Consider the following 17255-nt stretch of genomic DNA (forward strand, 5'->3'; position numbering starts at 1 on the left):
CATCAAATAAGGAATGTACGAACACTAATGACAATTTATTAGATATATGTATAAAGTCAGTGTGGAATGGTAGAAGCTCATGGACTAATTTCAGCTTATATATGGTTATGAGAAAAATTGCCTTTCTTTTTAGTAGTGCTGCATGGTCAGGATAAGATTATCAATTTTTCTGCAGTGTCATACTTTTCTACCTCTACAGTCAGGAGGAATAGAGGCAAAATTAGAACCTATTGGGTAGTTTGAAGAGTTTTTCGATCACTGACCCCTTAGCCATGGGTTTGCAACTTCCCATAGAAGCAGAATGGGATTGCTTCTGCAAAACTCTTTTTGGAGAAGCTGGAAGTAAAATAATGTCCACAAACTTCTTCCAGCATAGGGACGCTTACTCACAGAAGTACTTCATGGTGTTAGCAATGGAGGGGTTTACCAGACAAAATGGTGCACAAGAACATGGGAAAGACTGTGCTGGTGCAAGCAGTCTTTGCAGGCAATACTTCATGGTGTCAACACAGGTTTTATGGCCATTGAAGATTTGCTGAAGGTGTTTTCTGAAAAAAAGAACCATGTATGTGTGGAAGAAGTGAGTTCTTTGTTTTCTGGTGCAAGCATCTGGTTTTCTTCCCTTTTTTTCTTGAGAAACTCTTTCTGAGAAGAGAAAGATTTGTGCATCATTTTTTACTTAGCGCTGGGCATGACTCAGGAGTTGAGTGTGGAAAAGCACATTTTACACACTTAAAGAGCAGTTATTTTGCTAATTGTAAATTGTAAATTGTTGCTACCTTGGCAAAAAGAATCAAATATGTCTTAAACATGTAAGAAGAATACTGTGAATAAAAGTGTTATTCTTTGACATCTTTGGCAAAATCAGCTTTGGTCTCTGATGTCCTGTTGATTTTGACTTGTTCCACTACTTGGACTACATCAATCAGACTTTAAACATTGCGTTGCATCTCTGCATTTTGCAGTACTCTGCAACAGAAACACCCTTTTCAGTTTTGAACACATTATAGTGTTACTGTTCCTATTATGAGTACTTTTAAAATAGTTGATCTTAAGCATATAGTATAGCATATCAGATTTCTGTACAGATATGTACTGCAGTATTTCTATGCCCTTTATATTTTGCTGCCTTTTTTATTTTTTAAAAAATATTTTATACTAGAACACTGACTTAAATAAATAATGATCTGTGGTTTCTTCAGTTTTATTAGAATAATGTACTTCTTTTTTTTTTAGATCATGATGTGCTTTTCTTGGCTGTGTTATGTAAAATGTTCTTTTTCATTCTATTTGAGTGCATGTAAAAACATGAACTGAAGCTTATGAAGGCATGTAACTGTGAAACTAAGTTTTCATTTAAAAATTATATGTATCTTTATTAGATTATAAGAAAGTAAGAATAAATGGAGCTTTTTATTCTGGTAGATTGAGTAGGCTTGTTCTGACAGATTCAATGTATCGATTTAATGGTTTTTGATTGTTTGGATGTTGCCTATTTTTTTTTTTTCTTTTTAATTACATGCTTGTAGTTCATATGGAAAATAAACAATCTGAATTTTCAAGTGTATCTTACTTCTAAAGGCCACACTTCAAAGAAGCTGTGAGCATAAATGGATTTGAAGAATAAGGTTCAGGTTTAGGATAAGAATAAACAGAAAATTCCATGATTTCATGTCCTTGTACTATAATGCAAGACATCAAAATGGAGTAAATAATCTGAACATCTTTCCTTCCAACTGAAGAAATCACTTGTCAGTGCTAAAATAGTTTGGGGCAGCTCTATTTTCTCTTTTAAGACAGTTTGATTTTCATCTGTACCACATATTAACAAATGAATTACTGAATGGAAAACTCACTTTCTTTTCTTGCTGAATTTTTTGGGACTGACTTTCTGCTTAAGAAGAAGAAAAATATTCAGTTACTGGTTTTGTCAGAATCTTGAGTGTTTTTCTTTTGAACTTACTAAATACCCTAATTGTTGGACTACTGATTCTTCTTGGATTTAGTCTTCAATCTTGTTTTGGCTATGAATTTCATACTTTTTATTGAACTTTCTTTTCCCCCTCAGCATAAAGTCCAAACTTTCTCCTTCAAAAATGCTTTTAATCCATTACAGCTAAGGTGTCTTCATCATTGCAGGAGTACCTTTATATGGTGCGTTATATTACATTGCCTTAGTTTCTGAACATTTCAGTGTGGGGTTTTTTTGGAATTGTTTAGTACTAATGTTTTATAATGGGCCATGAATATTTGTTAAAAAAGGAGAATTATGAGAAGATGCATCTCATATCATCACTTCATTTTCTACAGCTGATAGTACATGCTGAATTTTTGCATGCAAACTTTGCCTTTAATAATCTATGCCAGAAAACAGCCCCTGTTTCATGGTAGCCCTAATGAAAGCAAGTTCTGAGAGTAAAATTAATCAGCAGCACAACCTGTGGACATTCTTAACAGGAATGTTAGTAATACATTGTGGTGTGGCATTGTCATCTATCTGTGGTATATAAACAAGAAATTTAGCTGTTATCTCTACTTTTTGAGTATTTTCTATTGAAATAAATGAGTGCATCCTAGATAAAAAAAAAAAAAAAAAAGATAATGTTTTTCTTACAAAGTAATGTTTTCTTCTGTGAATCTTTTATGCTGTGTATTGTGTGTTCAAAGTAAATGCAATCCTACCCTGATATAAACAATAACTGACCTTAGTTATCCACTGTTCTCCACAGGAGTTGTTCAGGAGTTACCTGGGTGACTTTAGAGTGGGGTTTTCTACGATTACAGAAGAATTAAGCAGTGTTTTTTCAACTACTTTTCATTGTCGAAAGCAGTGTTTCTCTACACTATCTACTTTATTCTACACAGGTTGTGCAGTAACTGTAAAAGTAATCAGGATTTCTAATTGCTTTTTTTTTCTTTCTTTCTTTTTTTTTTTTTCCTTCTAACTAGAGTCTGTGTATATTTACACCACCAGGAGCTAAAGAAGGACACCCACGACTCATTCCTGCAGGGCCCATTGCACATGGCACTACAGTATCTGCTTATGTAGCCAGATCCAGAAAAACGTTGTTAGTAGAAGATATTCTGGGGGTAAAAAGCTTTCTGTTTTTAATGAGATGATTGCAGCATGTTCTTAGAATTAATTTTTTGATGCTGAAATGTTTATTGAGATGAATGTTTAATGATAGAATTTACATCTGTCTTGATACCAGGAAAATAAATTTGAGTTTGGATTAGCTGATGGAATTATTTCAGAATATTTCAGTTAATTCTACTTTTAAAGGTTTGGGGTTTTTTTCACGTTGGGTTTGAGTTATTTTAACTTTTTTTTTTTTGGTTGTCAGGTAAAGGACATAATGGCACCATAGTCACTTGGAAAAAGCAACCAGTCAAAACTCCTGTCTTTTTGGTCTTGAAATGTTAATCCCAAACAAGAAGAATTTCATATAGTCAACCAAATTTGACAATTTGATATAATTTTAATACAGGGCTCACACTGACAAGAATGTCAGTCAGAATTCTGGTTACTAGGCAGGATTTTTATCTCTGCATACTCCAGTATAAAGCTAGAGTACTGATAATATCAGTAGATCTACATGAAAGGTGCACTACTGTAACTGATATCAAAATTCAGGCCTTTTTCTGTAACAGGAGTCAGAAATTCCTAAGGTGATATTCTGATAAATCTTGGCACTGTGTATGTCTGTCCTTTTTAATTTTTTAAAACACTTCATCCTCTAGTTGCATCTATGCAACTGTATGAAATTGATATTTAAACTGTACTTTATATGAGCACTTTATGATTGGTTGGTTATGAGAACACCAAGGAAGTTTATATTCTCTTCTCTCTTCAGTGTTTCCTATCTTTTCAAGTTCTGTCCAGAATAGTAGTTTTTGGATACTGTGACCAAAATTGGACATTGCTGTCTCTATTTTTGAAATCATTTGTTAAAAATTGTGTGACCTTAATTGGGCAAATCTGAGCTATAAAAAAAATACCAGATGCCTAATGTGAGTACACTTAGACAGAGCCACAAAATCAAAAGGCAGAAGTTGCTTCCCCTGTAGTAATAGTCAGTGCTTTCTACATACTTTGGACCATTAAGATTTTATGTGTTGGTATGTTTTTTCAGTTAAGGGTTTAAATTGTTAGTGGTAATTTTCAATTGATATCATGTACCTTATTTACAAGAGTTCTGTATTTTGATTTTACATTCATAATAAAATCATGGATTTAGTGAGGAGTAGTTTTGAACTTTTTTGTTGGTTTAATATCAGTGATTCATTGACCAAACAGCAAGATTCTTTTTGGTGAGATGGTTTGCCTTTGTGTGATATTAGGAGCTTCTCAACAGTGAAAGGGAAGCACATGCAGGTAGACTTGCCAGCCTTTTTTTGTGGGAGGACAGAATTAAAAAGAGAAAGCAGAAGGCTCGTGTTTCAAAGTGCTTCCCACTCTCTTTTGTCTGTCATTTGTTCAAATTGATTGTCATCTTAGTAATTAAGGTAGAGATTACTTGCTGTTTTCTTTGAGAAATGAGAGATTTTGATCAGCCTTGAAGGGGTGTCTGTCTTGCCTAAGCTTAGCCTGCAGGGAACATCTGGTACAAATCAAATACTGAAGGACTGCACACTTCACATTGGGTAGTGACTGCATTACTAACCTGCTTTCTCAGGTCTGCCTGAGTTTTCCTACATGGGGAAGTGAAGCTATAAACCCTTGGACATTCCCTATGAGGATTAAAAGTTATGTATTTGGGCCTTTTATAGCAGCTGGTAGGATTATTTTAGCATTTGTTTCTGTAACTTTTGCACCAGTTCATTCAGGATGCATAAGCAAAGGAAGAAGATGCTTACTCTCATGCATAATTTTTTGGGGCACAGCAAGAGTTTATTGAGGGTTATAACTGTATAATGTAAAGCTTTAGCCTCGGGTTTCAAGTTTTTTTCTCTTGCAAGCACTATTGTCTGCTTTCTAATACTGAGATCTGAGCAGTCAATTTCGTGATTACAAGTGCTTTGGGTTTTTTTTGAAGGGAAAGATGATGGGGTGGTAGTGTTGCTTGTTTCGGTTTTTATTTAATCTGGACAGGCATTAGTAATGAAATGCTGTTTTTGCTACCTGTGAGATTAGAGAAAAAAAGTATTATATAAACAAACTCAAAGCTGGGTGTAATACCACAGCTAATTCTGACCTTACATCAATAAGGTTATATGTAAATTAATGCTGAGACTTTAAAATTACGGTTTTTTAGTAGATGTCTAATATTGTGTGTAAGTTATGCTGAGAGATGAGTTTTAGTGAATTTTGTAATTTTCCTGCAGATTTGGTCATACAGGAGGGGGAGGAAAATATCAGTATGTCTTCCCTGTTAATGTTTTATCAGATTTTACATTTTATCAGATTATGTTTGCATTTTCTAGGATGAGCGATTTCCCAAAGGTACTGGACTGGAGTCAGGGACCCGTATCCAATCCGTTCTGTGTTTGCCAATTGTCACAGCAATTGGTGACCTGATTGGTATCCTAGAGCTTTACCGTCACTGGGGCAAAGAAGCCTTCCACCACAGTCACCAAGAGGTGAGCTCGTTGTGCAGCCTTTGCCCACTTCCCCACGATGGTCAGGACTTCACTCCCATCCCTCCCCCCACTCCAAACTTCTGTCTCTCACTCTACTTGTGAGGTTACACCTTTTTCATGCTTGATTTTTGTTCTTATTAAAAAAAAAAAAAAATAGTGATTTGTATTTTCAGTTAGAGGAGGTAAAATATACAAATACAGGGACACATCAAGAATTTTACCTTAAGTTCTTTTGCGGATGAACAGATTCAAGGTTTCTTTACTGATTATAAACTCAATACAGAGTTGTTAGAGTAGTTAGTGCAGGGCAGGTGAGTGAAATATAAGTGTAAATCAAACGTGAAAAACCTATATAAAATAGGCAATGCTCAGTTATCTTGAGTCTCCATCTTAACTTTCCAGTACAGCTTTATTTTACATTATGGTAAGATTTTAAAATTTACTTTAGTTTACTTTTTGGTGCGGCTTCTCAAGGAATGAGCCCTATTGCAAAACATAATGTTGCAATGTTATAGCAACAGTTTATCAAGTGTCAGTGCTGGGTCTCACAGGAGGGGAAAGTGATTTTAAATCCAAAGTGAAGCAAAAGAGATTTCTGAAGTTTGCATTCACATTTTTACCGCCACACGCTCTCCAGCACCAAGATGTGTGTGTCTAGGTATTTCCAGTAGCAGGTATCCAGTTGGTCCCTCCAGAATTCCTTGCAACAGGAGGACAAGGGATGCTGTCTGCCAAGTCCTTATGGTCTCCTGTTTTCTTTCTAGGTTGAAAACCATGGGCTGGTTTTGGGTCAGCCTTTTCTTTAACCTTTAGGAGCTGATAGCTTTTGTGCCTCTAGCCTGTCCCATCTCTGTGAGTTGTCAAGATTTACTCACTGTCCTTTGTCTCCTGACTTAGATGTCCTTAGAAACTGTGTATAGTAGTGCTGGTACCTGGATGACCTGCCAGTCTAGGTGACACTCAGAAAGCTCTCTTCTGCTTTTCTTAAATTCTGATGGTTCCCTATCCAGATATTCCCATTCATACTCATCTTCCCCTTTCCATGACTGTTCTGCATGTGTTACTATATTCATATAAGGCCTGTGTACCTCTGTTGTCCGTACATGTCCGTTTGTCAATCCAAAATTAGGAGCCATTAGCCAAATACAAATGAATTTGAAAATGGAACAGGTGTTGCAAAGGCTGTTGCTGGACTAAAGGTGTTAGAAGTGCATCTTTGGTCTCACGTCTGGGTGAGGATCCTGTTACGTCCCATTAAGATGTCCCTGATGTAAAGAAGAATGTACCATTCATTTCTCTCTGTACCCTTCCCCAGGGAAGGGAACCTGAACAGAGGTTAGGACAAAATGGTGTGAGTTCTAGCCAGGTGTGTTGTCTCAATAGTCGTATGAGATCCACCATGGTGCAGTTTAGCTGTACTGAGCAGGAATTATATGCATGAAAAGGACAGAAAATATTCAGGCAAGAGATACTAAAACTAGTCCTCCCAAAGAAGGAAAACAGCAGCAGTATTTTTCAAGTGTATATTTTGTTTATCAGTAAGTACCCTAGCATTCATTTGATGTTTACATGTGTATATTATTTGGGTAGTCAATGCCACTTCAGCCTGTTGTCACACCTTGTATTTTTTCACTGGTAGGGGGAGAGGTCAGGGTAGGGGACTAGATTAGCATAGTGGTGCCAGTGTCCCTGCTCAGAGAACAAAGAACAGGCATTCATGCAAATCCAGGCTTCATTAATTCTGCAGCCTACACACAATGTATTTAATTTTTAAAATTGATCAGTCTACAATTCAGATAGGTTTCAGACATGCGCTGCTTTGTGAAAATATGAATGGTTTATGTTATCTGAAATACCTTCTGTAGCTAAAGTCCATGAATGTTCTCTACTTGGAAAAGACTGGCTGCTAAATGAAAGTATTTTATTAGTAAATTAAAAATATTTAAAAGGTCACTTTCTGAGTGTTCTAAAGCATTCTTTTCATTTTCAGGTTTCAGAAAGCCTTTGGATACCATTAGCAATTTTTATGAAATGTGTGCAAAGTGTTCTGTTTAAAAATATAAAAGATACCTTAGGAAGCTATGCAAAAGCTGACCTCTTGTGCTTCCATTCCCTGTGCTCCTATAAAGCTCCTGTGCTTCAAGGACAGGAGATTATTCATGGCAGCACATCATAGTTAGCTGCAGTTTACATGACATTTGTTTGAAATGTTGCCTGGAAACTGTCATACTTCAAACTAGTCTTGAGCTGAGGGATCAGGTCTGGTTCTTCTGCCACCAAAACAGTAATGAGAGAAACAGTGCCTGTTTACAGCTGGAAGTAGGTATTGCTGAAGAAAAGAAAAATACAGCCCCAGAAACATGTTAAGGCATATTTTATTTCTATGGCAAATGCTTTTCAACAGTGTAATTTTTAAAGCCCTCAGCTTATGGTATGTTTGTTTTGATGTTGTATTTCTGAGCTGATGGGTACCCAATTCTGCTTCTGAAGACCATTGATAAGCTCTAAAACTGAAACACTCGAAAGTACACTGAGACTTCCACAAAATGACTGTCTTCCCACAAATTGTTACTGCCTGCCTGTCTAAAACAGTTCAGTCAATTTACTTAGCAGGTAGACAGAGAAAAGAGGCATGTAACCAATGTGCACTTTTCAAGGTTATTCCAGAGAGAGTTTCTTCTTTTGTTGCAGGTTGCAACAGCAAATCTTGCATGGGCTTCAGTAGCAATACATCAAGTACAAGTAAGTGTGAGTGGTTTTTAATTTTTTCACTGTGTAACTTGTCTTCCTGTACTTGTTTAGTAGGAGCATGGATTGTGATCACATTAAGTAGAGGTCACTGCTAAAGCATTGATTAAGGCCCCTTCCTTGAACCTGGAAAAATATGCTAACATTTTTGGTGTTCATTGAACTAGTTTTCCTCACTTGCAATCATGGATCAAGTAACAAACACTGAAAGATACTTGAACAAAGTACATAAATAATGACTAAAGTGGATTTATCACAACAATTTTGAAGGGTTGTTTCTTTTTTTTTTTTTTTTCTTGTGGAAAGGCAACTGCTGTGCAAACTGGTTGCTTTCCTCCTGCTTTGGTATTCAGTTTGAAATTATGAGGTGTTGCTAGCAAAGCCTATTTTAAGCCATCCTCACTAGCTGCTTCATGGTCCTGTAACTACAGCCACTAAGGATGCCTCATGCTGTCCCTAGCTGGGTGCCTAATGGAGCTTCACACAGTGTCAAGCTGCTCTGGCAAACCCCAGCAGCTTTCCTAATAGATTTTGTTACTTCAGCTAGCAGAAGATGGTAACACTGAAATGAAACATATTCTGTCAACTCAGAGAAGATGCTAAAATAGATTCTTCTGTCAACTCCCAGGAGGAAATTCATGGCATTCTTTTTTTCAAGGTGTCTTTCATACCCTTGTCAGAAGATGCACAGAAAGCTTCCTGCTTTTTTCTTCTAGGCTCTGATGTTTGCTGCCTTGGTGCTGGAAGTCACTGACTTTGGGGTGGGCACTCACATCTAGGAAGAATAAGCTGGCACAGACTATTGTACACTAGTAGAATTGCAATTGCATGCACTTGTAGCTTCACCTGTGTAAGAATTATTCTCTCCTTAACTGAGAAATCTTTCACATCTAACAAAACACAACATGTAAAGTTCAAGCTTGTTCATTGATCATTTTTATTTCTCTTCCTTCTTCTAAGCAGAAGGCTTGCTCTTCCCAAGTTTTTTTGCATGAGAAGAATGCAAGGGTTTTGATCTGGCATTTTGTATCTGCATTGCACAGATGAAAGATATCACTAGTTTGAAGTGATATTTTTGTGAGTGTAAAAATGTAAAAGCAGTAGAGGTTTGTTTTCTTTTTTTGGCCTCAGTGCTTGCTCTAGTAATATACAGATGTACAATTGTGCTTCAGATACAGAGTATGTGAATAGGTGAAGTAAAAATACAGTTGAAAGCTTTGCTTCATCTAATATTTTGCTTCTAAAAAGAAGTATGCATACTATTTTTTGTATTCATATTCATGCTGATTTCTCCCGAAGCTGAGCATATATCATCTGCTGCTTAGCTTAGTTAAACTTGCCTGATGTTGTGTCTATATGCTACTTTGCACACTGGAAAAAAGTGGTAAAAGTGTGGTAAGGAAGAAGGGAAACAAAGTATTTGACATTCTCAGAAGATCTGAGGGTCTGGATAAGGAAATGTTCATTCCATAACCACTTTCAGTGACAGCCTTTGAGACAACATGAGCAAGTATAGCAACCAACAGCTTTCACTGAGTCTTAGGAAAGATTTTACTTGTGTTTCACAGTTTTAACTCAGCAGCTAGATAGCTAAGATTGAAACCCAGCACACAAATTCAGCTTTTAATTTTATACAGTGCTGTAGTGCATATATATACACACACACACACGTACTGGTATTTTTTTCATACAAATGAAAGGGATGGGACTCCAGTTTCCCTCTCACATCAGTGTTCTGGAGCAAATGGTTCTATGATCTGTGCTTCCAGGTGTGCCGGGGCCTTGCCAAGCAGACTGAACTGAATGACTTCTTGCTTGATGTATCGAAGTAAGTGTGATTTGCAAAATAATCTCAAGAGTTTTTGATGAGCTTTTCTTTGGAAGATGGCTCTTCCAATCTACCTGTGTTCACTCAATAGCAGTAGTGGAAGCTACTCACTGTAGCTCACAAGTAGGTGCAAAGGCACACTTCAGAGGGTGGGCAAATTTCAGCATAGGGACAAGAACAAGTGATACGGATGGCAGAAGTATATACCTTTCAAAATTTTTTGTGGTGGTGGTGCAGAAGAAAATGTGACATTCATTTTTACCTTACAGAATTTCTTTATTCTTGTGGTTTTTTGCATGGATTTTTTTCCCCCCTTTTCTTCCACCTCTTCTGTCAGAGTTAAGTGTGGCCATCTTTTGAGAAATGACAGGTAGGCTTGGTGTCTCATGGCAATTTTAGAAGGCTTGAAAGGACTCTACAGAAAGTTAGTTGTTGTGCTTCAGCTTCCCCTAATCTCCCCCCATCAATTTTTTGGACATGCACGCATGTATGCATACATATAGGGACTTCAGAGTTAAATCCTTGAAGAATTAGGGCTGCCACATGATTGTTCTTCCCCTGCATTTTCTGAAGGCTGTTTTAATTTTCAAAGACTTTTACTGCATGTAATATGTTTGCTTTTAATTTCTTGTCACTATGAGGCAAGATTAATTTGAAAGCATGGAAAGAGTGTGAAAGCTTGAGTTTACACTTGCAAAAGCAGTTTAGTGTCTTAGGTGATCCGCTGTTCCTTCATCTCTTTGTTTGCCATTGCTACTAGGAACTTTAAATAGCAAAGATAACCAATAAACTAAAAGATAAACCAGGGCTGTACTTTTGGTAAATCAGTCTGGGGTGCTTAACAGTGTTTTATGAAACTGGTTAATAGAAGAATTCCAAAGTGCATCACAAAGTACTGATGATACTGTGGAAAAATGAGATGGCTCGGATTTTTGCTACAAACACTTCTGTGGGTCTTGACGAACAATTCTCAAACTGATGAGATTAGAGGATGTCCAAGATTCCTATGCCATTGCTCAGGAATGTAGGCAGCCAAGTTGACCCAGCTGGAATGGAGAGTAATAAACCACAGGGAGGAGTCTGCCCCTTGCAAGGAGGGCAAGCTGGTTGTATCCAGATGTTTTTCCCAGCTTTTTTTCTCAGGATGACCTTTTTTTTTAATTTCAGCATAATTCAGAGCATGCCTCCCAAAGGGCACTCTTATCGAGTTTTGCACCATTATGTTCCTTTCCAGAGTGCTTTGATGTTGCTAACATCCATAGTGAAGTAATTTACCAAAAAAATTATGTTAATATACCCAGATTATGGACTGGCAATTTATTCTTGGGCTGACATAGTATTGAGATTGTTTTAAAGAACTTTCTAATTGTTTTACATTTTTAAGATAAAAATGACAATAAATACTGCAAATATTTATTTTGCCTTTCTATAAGAAAATAATTCTCATACAGGATTATCAATTGCTAGAGTTTTTTAGTTTCACAAAAAAATAAAACCTGTGTTTTAAGGCACAAAACTGGGATATCATTTAATAATATCTTTATGAACTTTATGTAGACAAGTACTTGTATCAGCAAGAAAATAATTAGTTTCCTCTTAGAAGTGGTCTGTACCTTTGCTAACATGGAAGGAGAATTTCCTGTTCAGTGGGGAAATAGTTAGTGTTCAATGTCTTCAGGACATGTTCTGCAACATTTTAGAAAGAGCAGAGTATGCAGTACTCCTCCTCTTCATGTCCCTGGCAATGTAAGACTAGTGTATTATATATCTCCTTTCCACTAGCCCCTAACAGAACTGAGCTGGGTATGTATTCAAGGCCATGGGACAATGCCTTTTGTCTGCTGGGAACATTGTAATCCGAGGGTTATTAGGACTTGGCATGTGGAAGATTTAGAATTCTTTTACTAATAAGTTTGTCTTTTACCTTTCAATGTTCTTGACTGTCCTTGAACAGTTACCATTTTGCTGTGAAACTGAGATTCTTATTTATAAGTTACAAGATCATTCCCTTTCTTCAACTTTAACTGGTGTTGATAGAGACAACCCATTAAGAGTTTCTTAAATAGTTGCCTTTCAACTAGTGTTAAGGGTTGGATAATATGACGTGGGTTTAGCCACACTACATAGTTTTATTCATAATATGTTTTATTCATATTATGCACTCTGTGCATAATATGGGTAAACCTAATGGGATATTTTAATGTTTTGAAAGAAATGGATTTTTTTTTTTTTGTATTCTACTACTTTTCTTTTCCTTTTTACTTCTGCTTTTCAAATTTTCAGTGTGTTAGAGGTGCCAAAGCATTTTGATGCATTCTTGGTGTTGCTCAGCAGGAGCCTATTCAGCTCACAGCAGGCAATATTTGGTAGTTTTTTCCTTTTTTTACAGAGAAAATTCTGTGTATAATAAAGAATATTCTCAATTCTGTAGAATAATGGTTGAAGGGAACAGAACTAGGACTGTTTCTTAATTCCATTGTGCTGTAGCAAGCCACTCAGTGATTTTCAAGGTGCAGTGGTATGTCCTCACCTTTTCTGGCTCCATGTTAAGCCATAGTGAAACAATGACATCCATTGAGAAGTGTTTCACTAAATGCCAATGTTTACTGACTTCTCTTTCTCTGCAGAACATATTTTGATAATATAGTTGCAATAGATTCTCTACTTGAACATATAATGGTAAGTTGTCTTTTTCACTTCTAAGTTTACTAGTTGTAGTTATTAAAGCCCTTCATTCTCCTTCCCTTGAAGACATTATGCCATTGAAATATATGAGCTGTTTGTAGTGAACAAAATAATACAAACAGTGTAAACATGTCTATACAGAAAAGGTGGCAAAGGACAGCTTGATTTTTCATTGTTGCAACAACTTCCATTCACAGCTTTCATAAGGAATGAAATATGACTGTCTCTGAACTAAGTAGTTACTACTGTGTGTCAGAGAAAGTTTGAAAGTAGTAACAGAAAGGCTTCTGGTTTTCTTTTTATTTCAGTGTGTTATATTGATTCCTTCTTCCTAAATTCAGTTTGCGACATGCTGCAAAACACTGCTGAAGAAGTTACTGTCCATAGCAAAGGATAGAGATCAAACATTACTCCTAGGATATTTTTTTCAGTTGCTGAACTGTAGTTGCAAAACTACTCCCATAACTAGAGCGACAGTCAGTCAATGTTTCATAGAAACCACTAAAGCCAAGTGGTTAGTTCTTCCAATTGAAATAACTAATTAGTGAATTTAAGTACTGTTCAGAAGCAGTTTATGAGTTTCTAAACCAATTTTGAATTCAGAATTATTTCCTGAATAGTGTTAACAAGTGTGCATGGACTAGCTGTTTAGAACATGTTTTGTGTGTTTGATAAGTGAATAATGCTTTTTAGCTTTATGCTCATTGATTGAATTCTGCAGTTCTTTTTCCTAAGCGTAAACCTGAATCAGGTCTGTGATACCATTGTTTAAAATTTGCATATTCAAAAAGTTACTTTCCAACAGTACTCTGATATGTGCCCCACTCTTCAAAGTGATATTCATAGATAGACTATTCAAAGACAGCAAAGTTAGAATGCAAACAACATTAAAGTGGTTTTATTTAGAAACGTGAATTAGTAATGGAAAATATTCTGCAGTGTTTGTGTTATTCTAGTTAGTACACAGTCAAGAATTCTGCACATAGGACACATTTCTGCACATTGGCTTTTCCAATTTAAATGAACTGCTTAAAAATAGCTTAGCATTTAAAAGAGCTGTATAACATAACATATGGCATTGAGAACAAATATTGATATTCTTCCCTGTTCTTCCCTGTGAATAGAGATCTGGTGGAAAACACAATTGGCAGTAAAATATGCTTACTCTTTCATCGTCTTTTCCTACATTTGGCTGCATCATGATTCTGTATTTTAACCTGTGTGATGTTTCATACTCAGCTTCCTTTTAAGCTATAGCTGTTGTCTCTTTCTTGAGCCAATTAACTGAATTATGTGTTTGTACATTTATTGCCATTTTATGGGAGTGTGATTTTATCATTATATGGCTTATTCTGTGTCTCAGTGTGATAAAAGATCAGAACTCAGTTTCACCTCACTACTTCAACCTTTGGTGATTGCACTTATGGTTTGATTTGTTCCCGCAATACCAAAGAAAAAAATATGGCTGTTTCTTTCCATTCTTTTAATTTTTATTTTCATCAAAATCTCTCAGCAAAGCTAGTAGTATAAGGGTGTTTTTGAATGCAAATGCAAGGAAGGGAAGTAAATGTTCAAGTTCTTGCCAATATGCTTGAGTAGTTACAAGCAGCTTATGCAAAACATGGTCCCTGGCTTCCCCATTGTCAATGCAGAACATACTTTTTGTACTGATAATCCTCTTCAACTACTGGTCAGGATTTGAGCAAGGGATTTAGAGAAGTAAAACTCTCTCATCCCAGTAAGTATTTCTCAATTAGTACTGTTTAAGTAATCATTTTTGAAAAGCATGAGTCATGACCAAGGTAAGTTCTTGAGTCATATGCATTAAACCATGAAAGATTAATCGTATAAAATCAACACTGTGTTGTTGATTTTATAAAGAAATCTAATACAGTATCTGAATAGAAGCACTTACTGGACCCCTTGTCCTTTTGGCAGTTTCTATTTACTCTCTTTTGAGCAAATGGATAAGCAGTCCAGGTGGTTGACATCTTTAAATTTCTTAATGCTCAAAGGGGGAAAAATTGCACAAATCTTACCTCTTAGATTGCAGTCTCCCTGACTTTCTACTGCTCTGATGGAGTAAATGGAGTAGAAGACAACAGAATCTTCCTGGACACAGATTCTGCCTGTATGGGAGGGCCCTCCATGTTTTGGAGTTGGGCTAGATGGTATCTGTTCAGTTCCCCTCATATGACATAGAACTAGAGTCTCTCGGCTAATGATTTTTCATCTCATATGGGTTTTTTTCTTCAAGGTTTAACATTTTTCCATCTGCATTAGTGTGAAATGAAATACTTTATAGTTTTGTTTTCATTTTTTAAAGACAAGAGAGAAGGGGTGGGGGGAGATGATTCATATGGAAGTCTTGTGAATCCGTAAGACATGCCAACTGCATGCATCGTATACTAAGATTTTGTCAGCCTCTTTCTGTAGATGAATGACTAGGTAGGTATTATATATAAAGTGGAGAGAGATCCACCTCAGATCAGATGCCATGCAGTTACTGTACCTTCTGAGCAGATAAGAAACATAGGAGACCTATCTGAATTGGATAGAGCCGGTTCTTGTGCCCGCATATTGCCATCTTAAGTTAACATAGTGATCGTTGTTTGATTTTTGTCTCACTCTTTCCTCTTTTTCTCAGAAAGACTATTGTATGTATGAGAAATACTTCAGTGAAGAGCTGTTCTGTTCCCAGGACAAGATTCTGTTCTGACAGTCAGTGGTCCTGGGAGTTGTTTTTGCTAAGATAAAACTAGTTGGTTCAAAGTAAGATAGAGACCATGCAAGTCTGTTCCTGTACTGGGGTACTTCTTTGGCTGTGGCTGGTACCTTTGGGCTTTGGTTAGTTCATGCAGAATTTCTAAGTCTCACCTCTTGTGCAAGTACTGTCCCTGACATCAGGAGGGTGCAGCCATTTCCTAACCCTCTGCCTAGATCAATCCATAGTGATACCTCAAACGACAGAATCACAGGATCACAGAATATTTCTCACTTGGAAGGGACCCACAAGGATCATTTGTTCATTGTTAGGTATTACAAGGACGCTTAGCTTTTTAGAAGCAAACACTACCCTCTCTGTTTTGTCTGTCTTTGGTGGATATTAAATACCAATATATTTACATTGAAGATGAAGGCAAAAAGTCAACATTGTTCTTATGTATTGTTCTAACTTATTTATTTAAAATCAAGTAAAGATGAATAGCATCTAAACATAGAGGGAGGAAAGGTACCGTTTTGAAAAGCCTTGAAAAACAATTAAGTAGGAAAGCCTATTTTCTTTCAGGAAACTTTCAAGTCTCTGAAGATATTCCTGTATTTCTCAAAGTGAACACTCTAATTTACAAAAACAATATTGAATTCAAGATTTTACTTTTGAATTGTATCATAAAAGATTGCTCCTTCAAACTGATTTCCATACTGGATAGCTTCTCAAAACTTTTATTGTACACGGATGTATGTTTTTATCAGGTAAATGACTGGAGATAATCCAACTCATGAACGTTAACACTGGTTTTGTTTTTTGTCTGTAGATATATGCAAAAAACCTGGTGAATGCAGATAGGTGTGCACTCTTCCAGGTTGACCACAAAAATAAGGAGCTGTATTCAGACCTTTTTGATATTGGAGAAGAAAATGATGGAAAACCTGTCTTTAAGAAGACCAAAGAAATAAGGTAAGAATAGCTAACAGAAGAGTGCAGTTTCGTTTTAACTATGGATGTGCAGGCATTTTGTTACCCAGTTTCTGTGCCTATCTGCAGGTACCCTGACAATACTTGTCATACTGTGATATCATTCCCACCAGGACCCGCCTCCAGAAGGTAGTACTTCTGGGAATGACATTGCAGTGCCATCGAAACAGCGTCTCTGAAGCTATAACGTCACTCCTGGAAATGCCGTCTTCCGGAGGCGGTCCTTTTGGAAATCATGTTGGGAAAAAAACAGAGGTGTTCTGAGGTAGGTAAAGGTGCAGGTAATAGTGCACCTAATCCGTAGTCTGCCAGTTTGGGACTTTTTTTCCCAAGAGTGTTCCCAAGAGGAATTAAAATTTGTGTGATTCAAGCACATCCAAAGCAAGGAAATCACAATTTGCACTTCTTATGGATGGATTAGGCAAATGTAGACTTGAGTATGGATTGGTCGTTGGTTTTGAAGATTTCAAGTTCAGTAATTTAATTTTACTTTTCTCATGTGAATTTAGATTTTCAAACTTTTAATGAATTGTGATACTGAACAATGCTTGAAGTGGTGAATTTGAAAATATATATTGTCTGGTAATGGCTACACAGGATTCCCTGACTAAAATTTATGTGTGTTTCTGCTTCATGTCACAGGTACCTAATTTTTACACTTACGCACTTTTTTTAATAAAAGAGGCTAAACAACAAAGTAAATATGGTGCTTTTCAC

General features: G+C 36.5%; 1 protein-coding gene across 4 annotated transcripts in view; it reads left to right on the top strand.

The window, feature by feature from the left end:
* PDE10A (phosphodiesterase 10A) overlaps positions 1 to 17255 on the top strand; it is a 354429-nt gene that overhangs the window by 305919 nt on the left and 31255 nt on the right. For 3 of the 4 annotated variants that reach the window (XM_048296774.1, XM_048296771.1, XM_048296770.1), the window contains exons 6-11: positions 2950 to 3090; positions 5425 to 5580; positions 8272 to 8322; positions 10098 to 10156; positions 12784 to 12835; positions 16378 to 16520. In XM_048296774.1, the coding sequence (XP_048152731.1) occupies positions 2950 to 3090; positions 5425 to 5580; positions 8272 to 8322; positions 10098 to 10156; positions 12784 to 12835; positions 16378 to 16520 (602 nt within the window). The remainder of the gene's footprint in view (positions 1 to 2949; positions 3091 to 5424; positions 5581 to 8271; positions 8323 to 10097; positions 10157 to 12783; positions 12836 to 16377; positions 16521 to 17255) is intronic. The other variant, XM_048296772.1, reaches the window with a different exon arrangement.

Source organism: Corvus hawaiiensis, chromosome 3 (assembly GCF_020740725.1).
Source record: "Corvus hawaiiensis isolate bCorHaw1 chromosome 3, bCorHaw1.pri.cur, whole genome shotgun sequence".
Taxonomy (NCBI): Eukaryota; Metazoa; Chordata; class Aves; order Passeriformes; family Corvidae; genus Corvus; species Corvus hawaiiensis.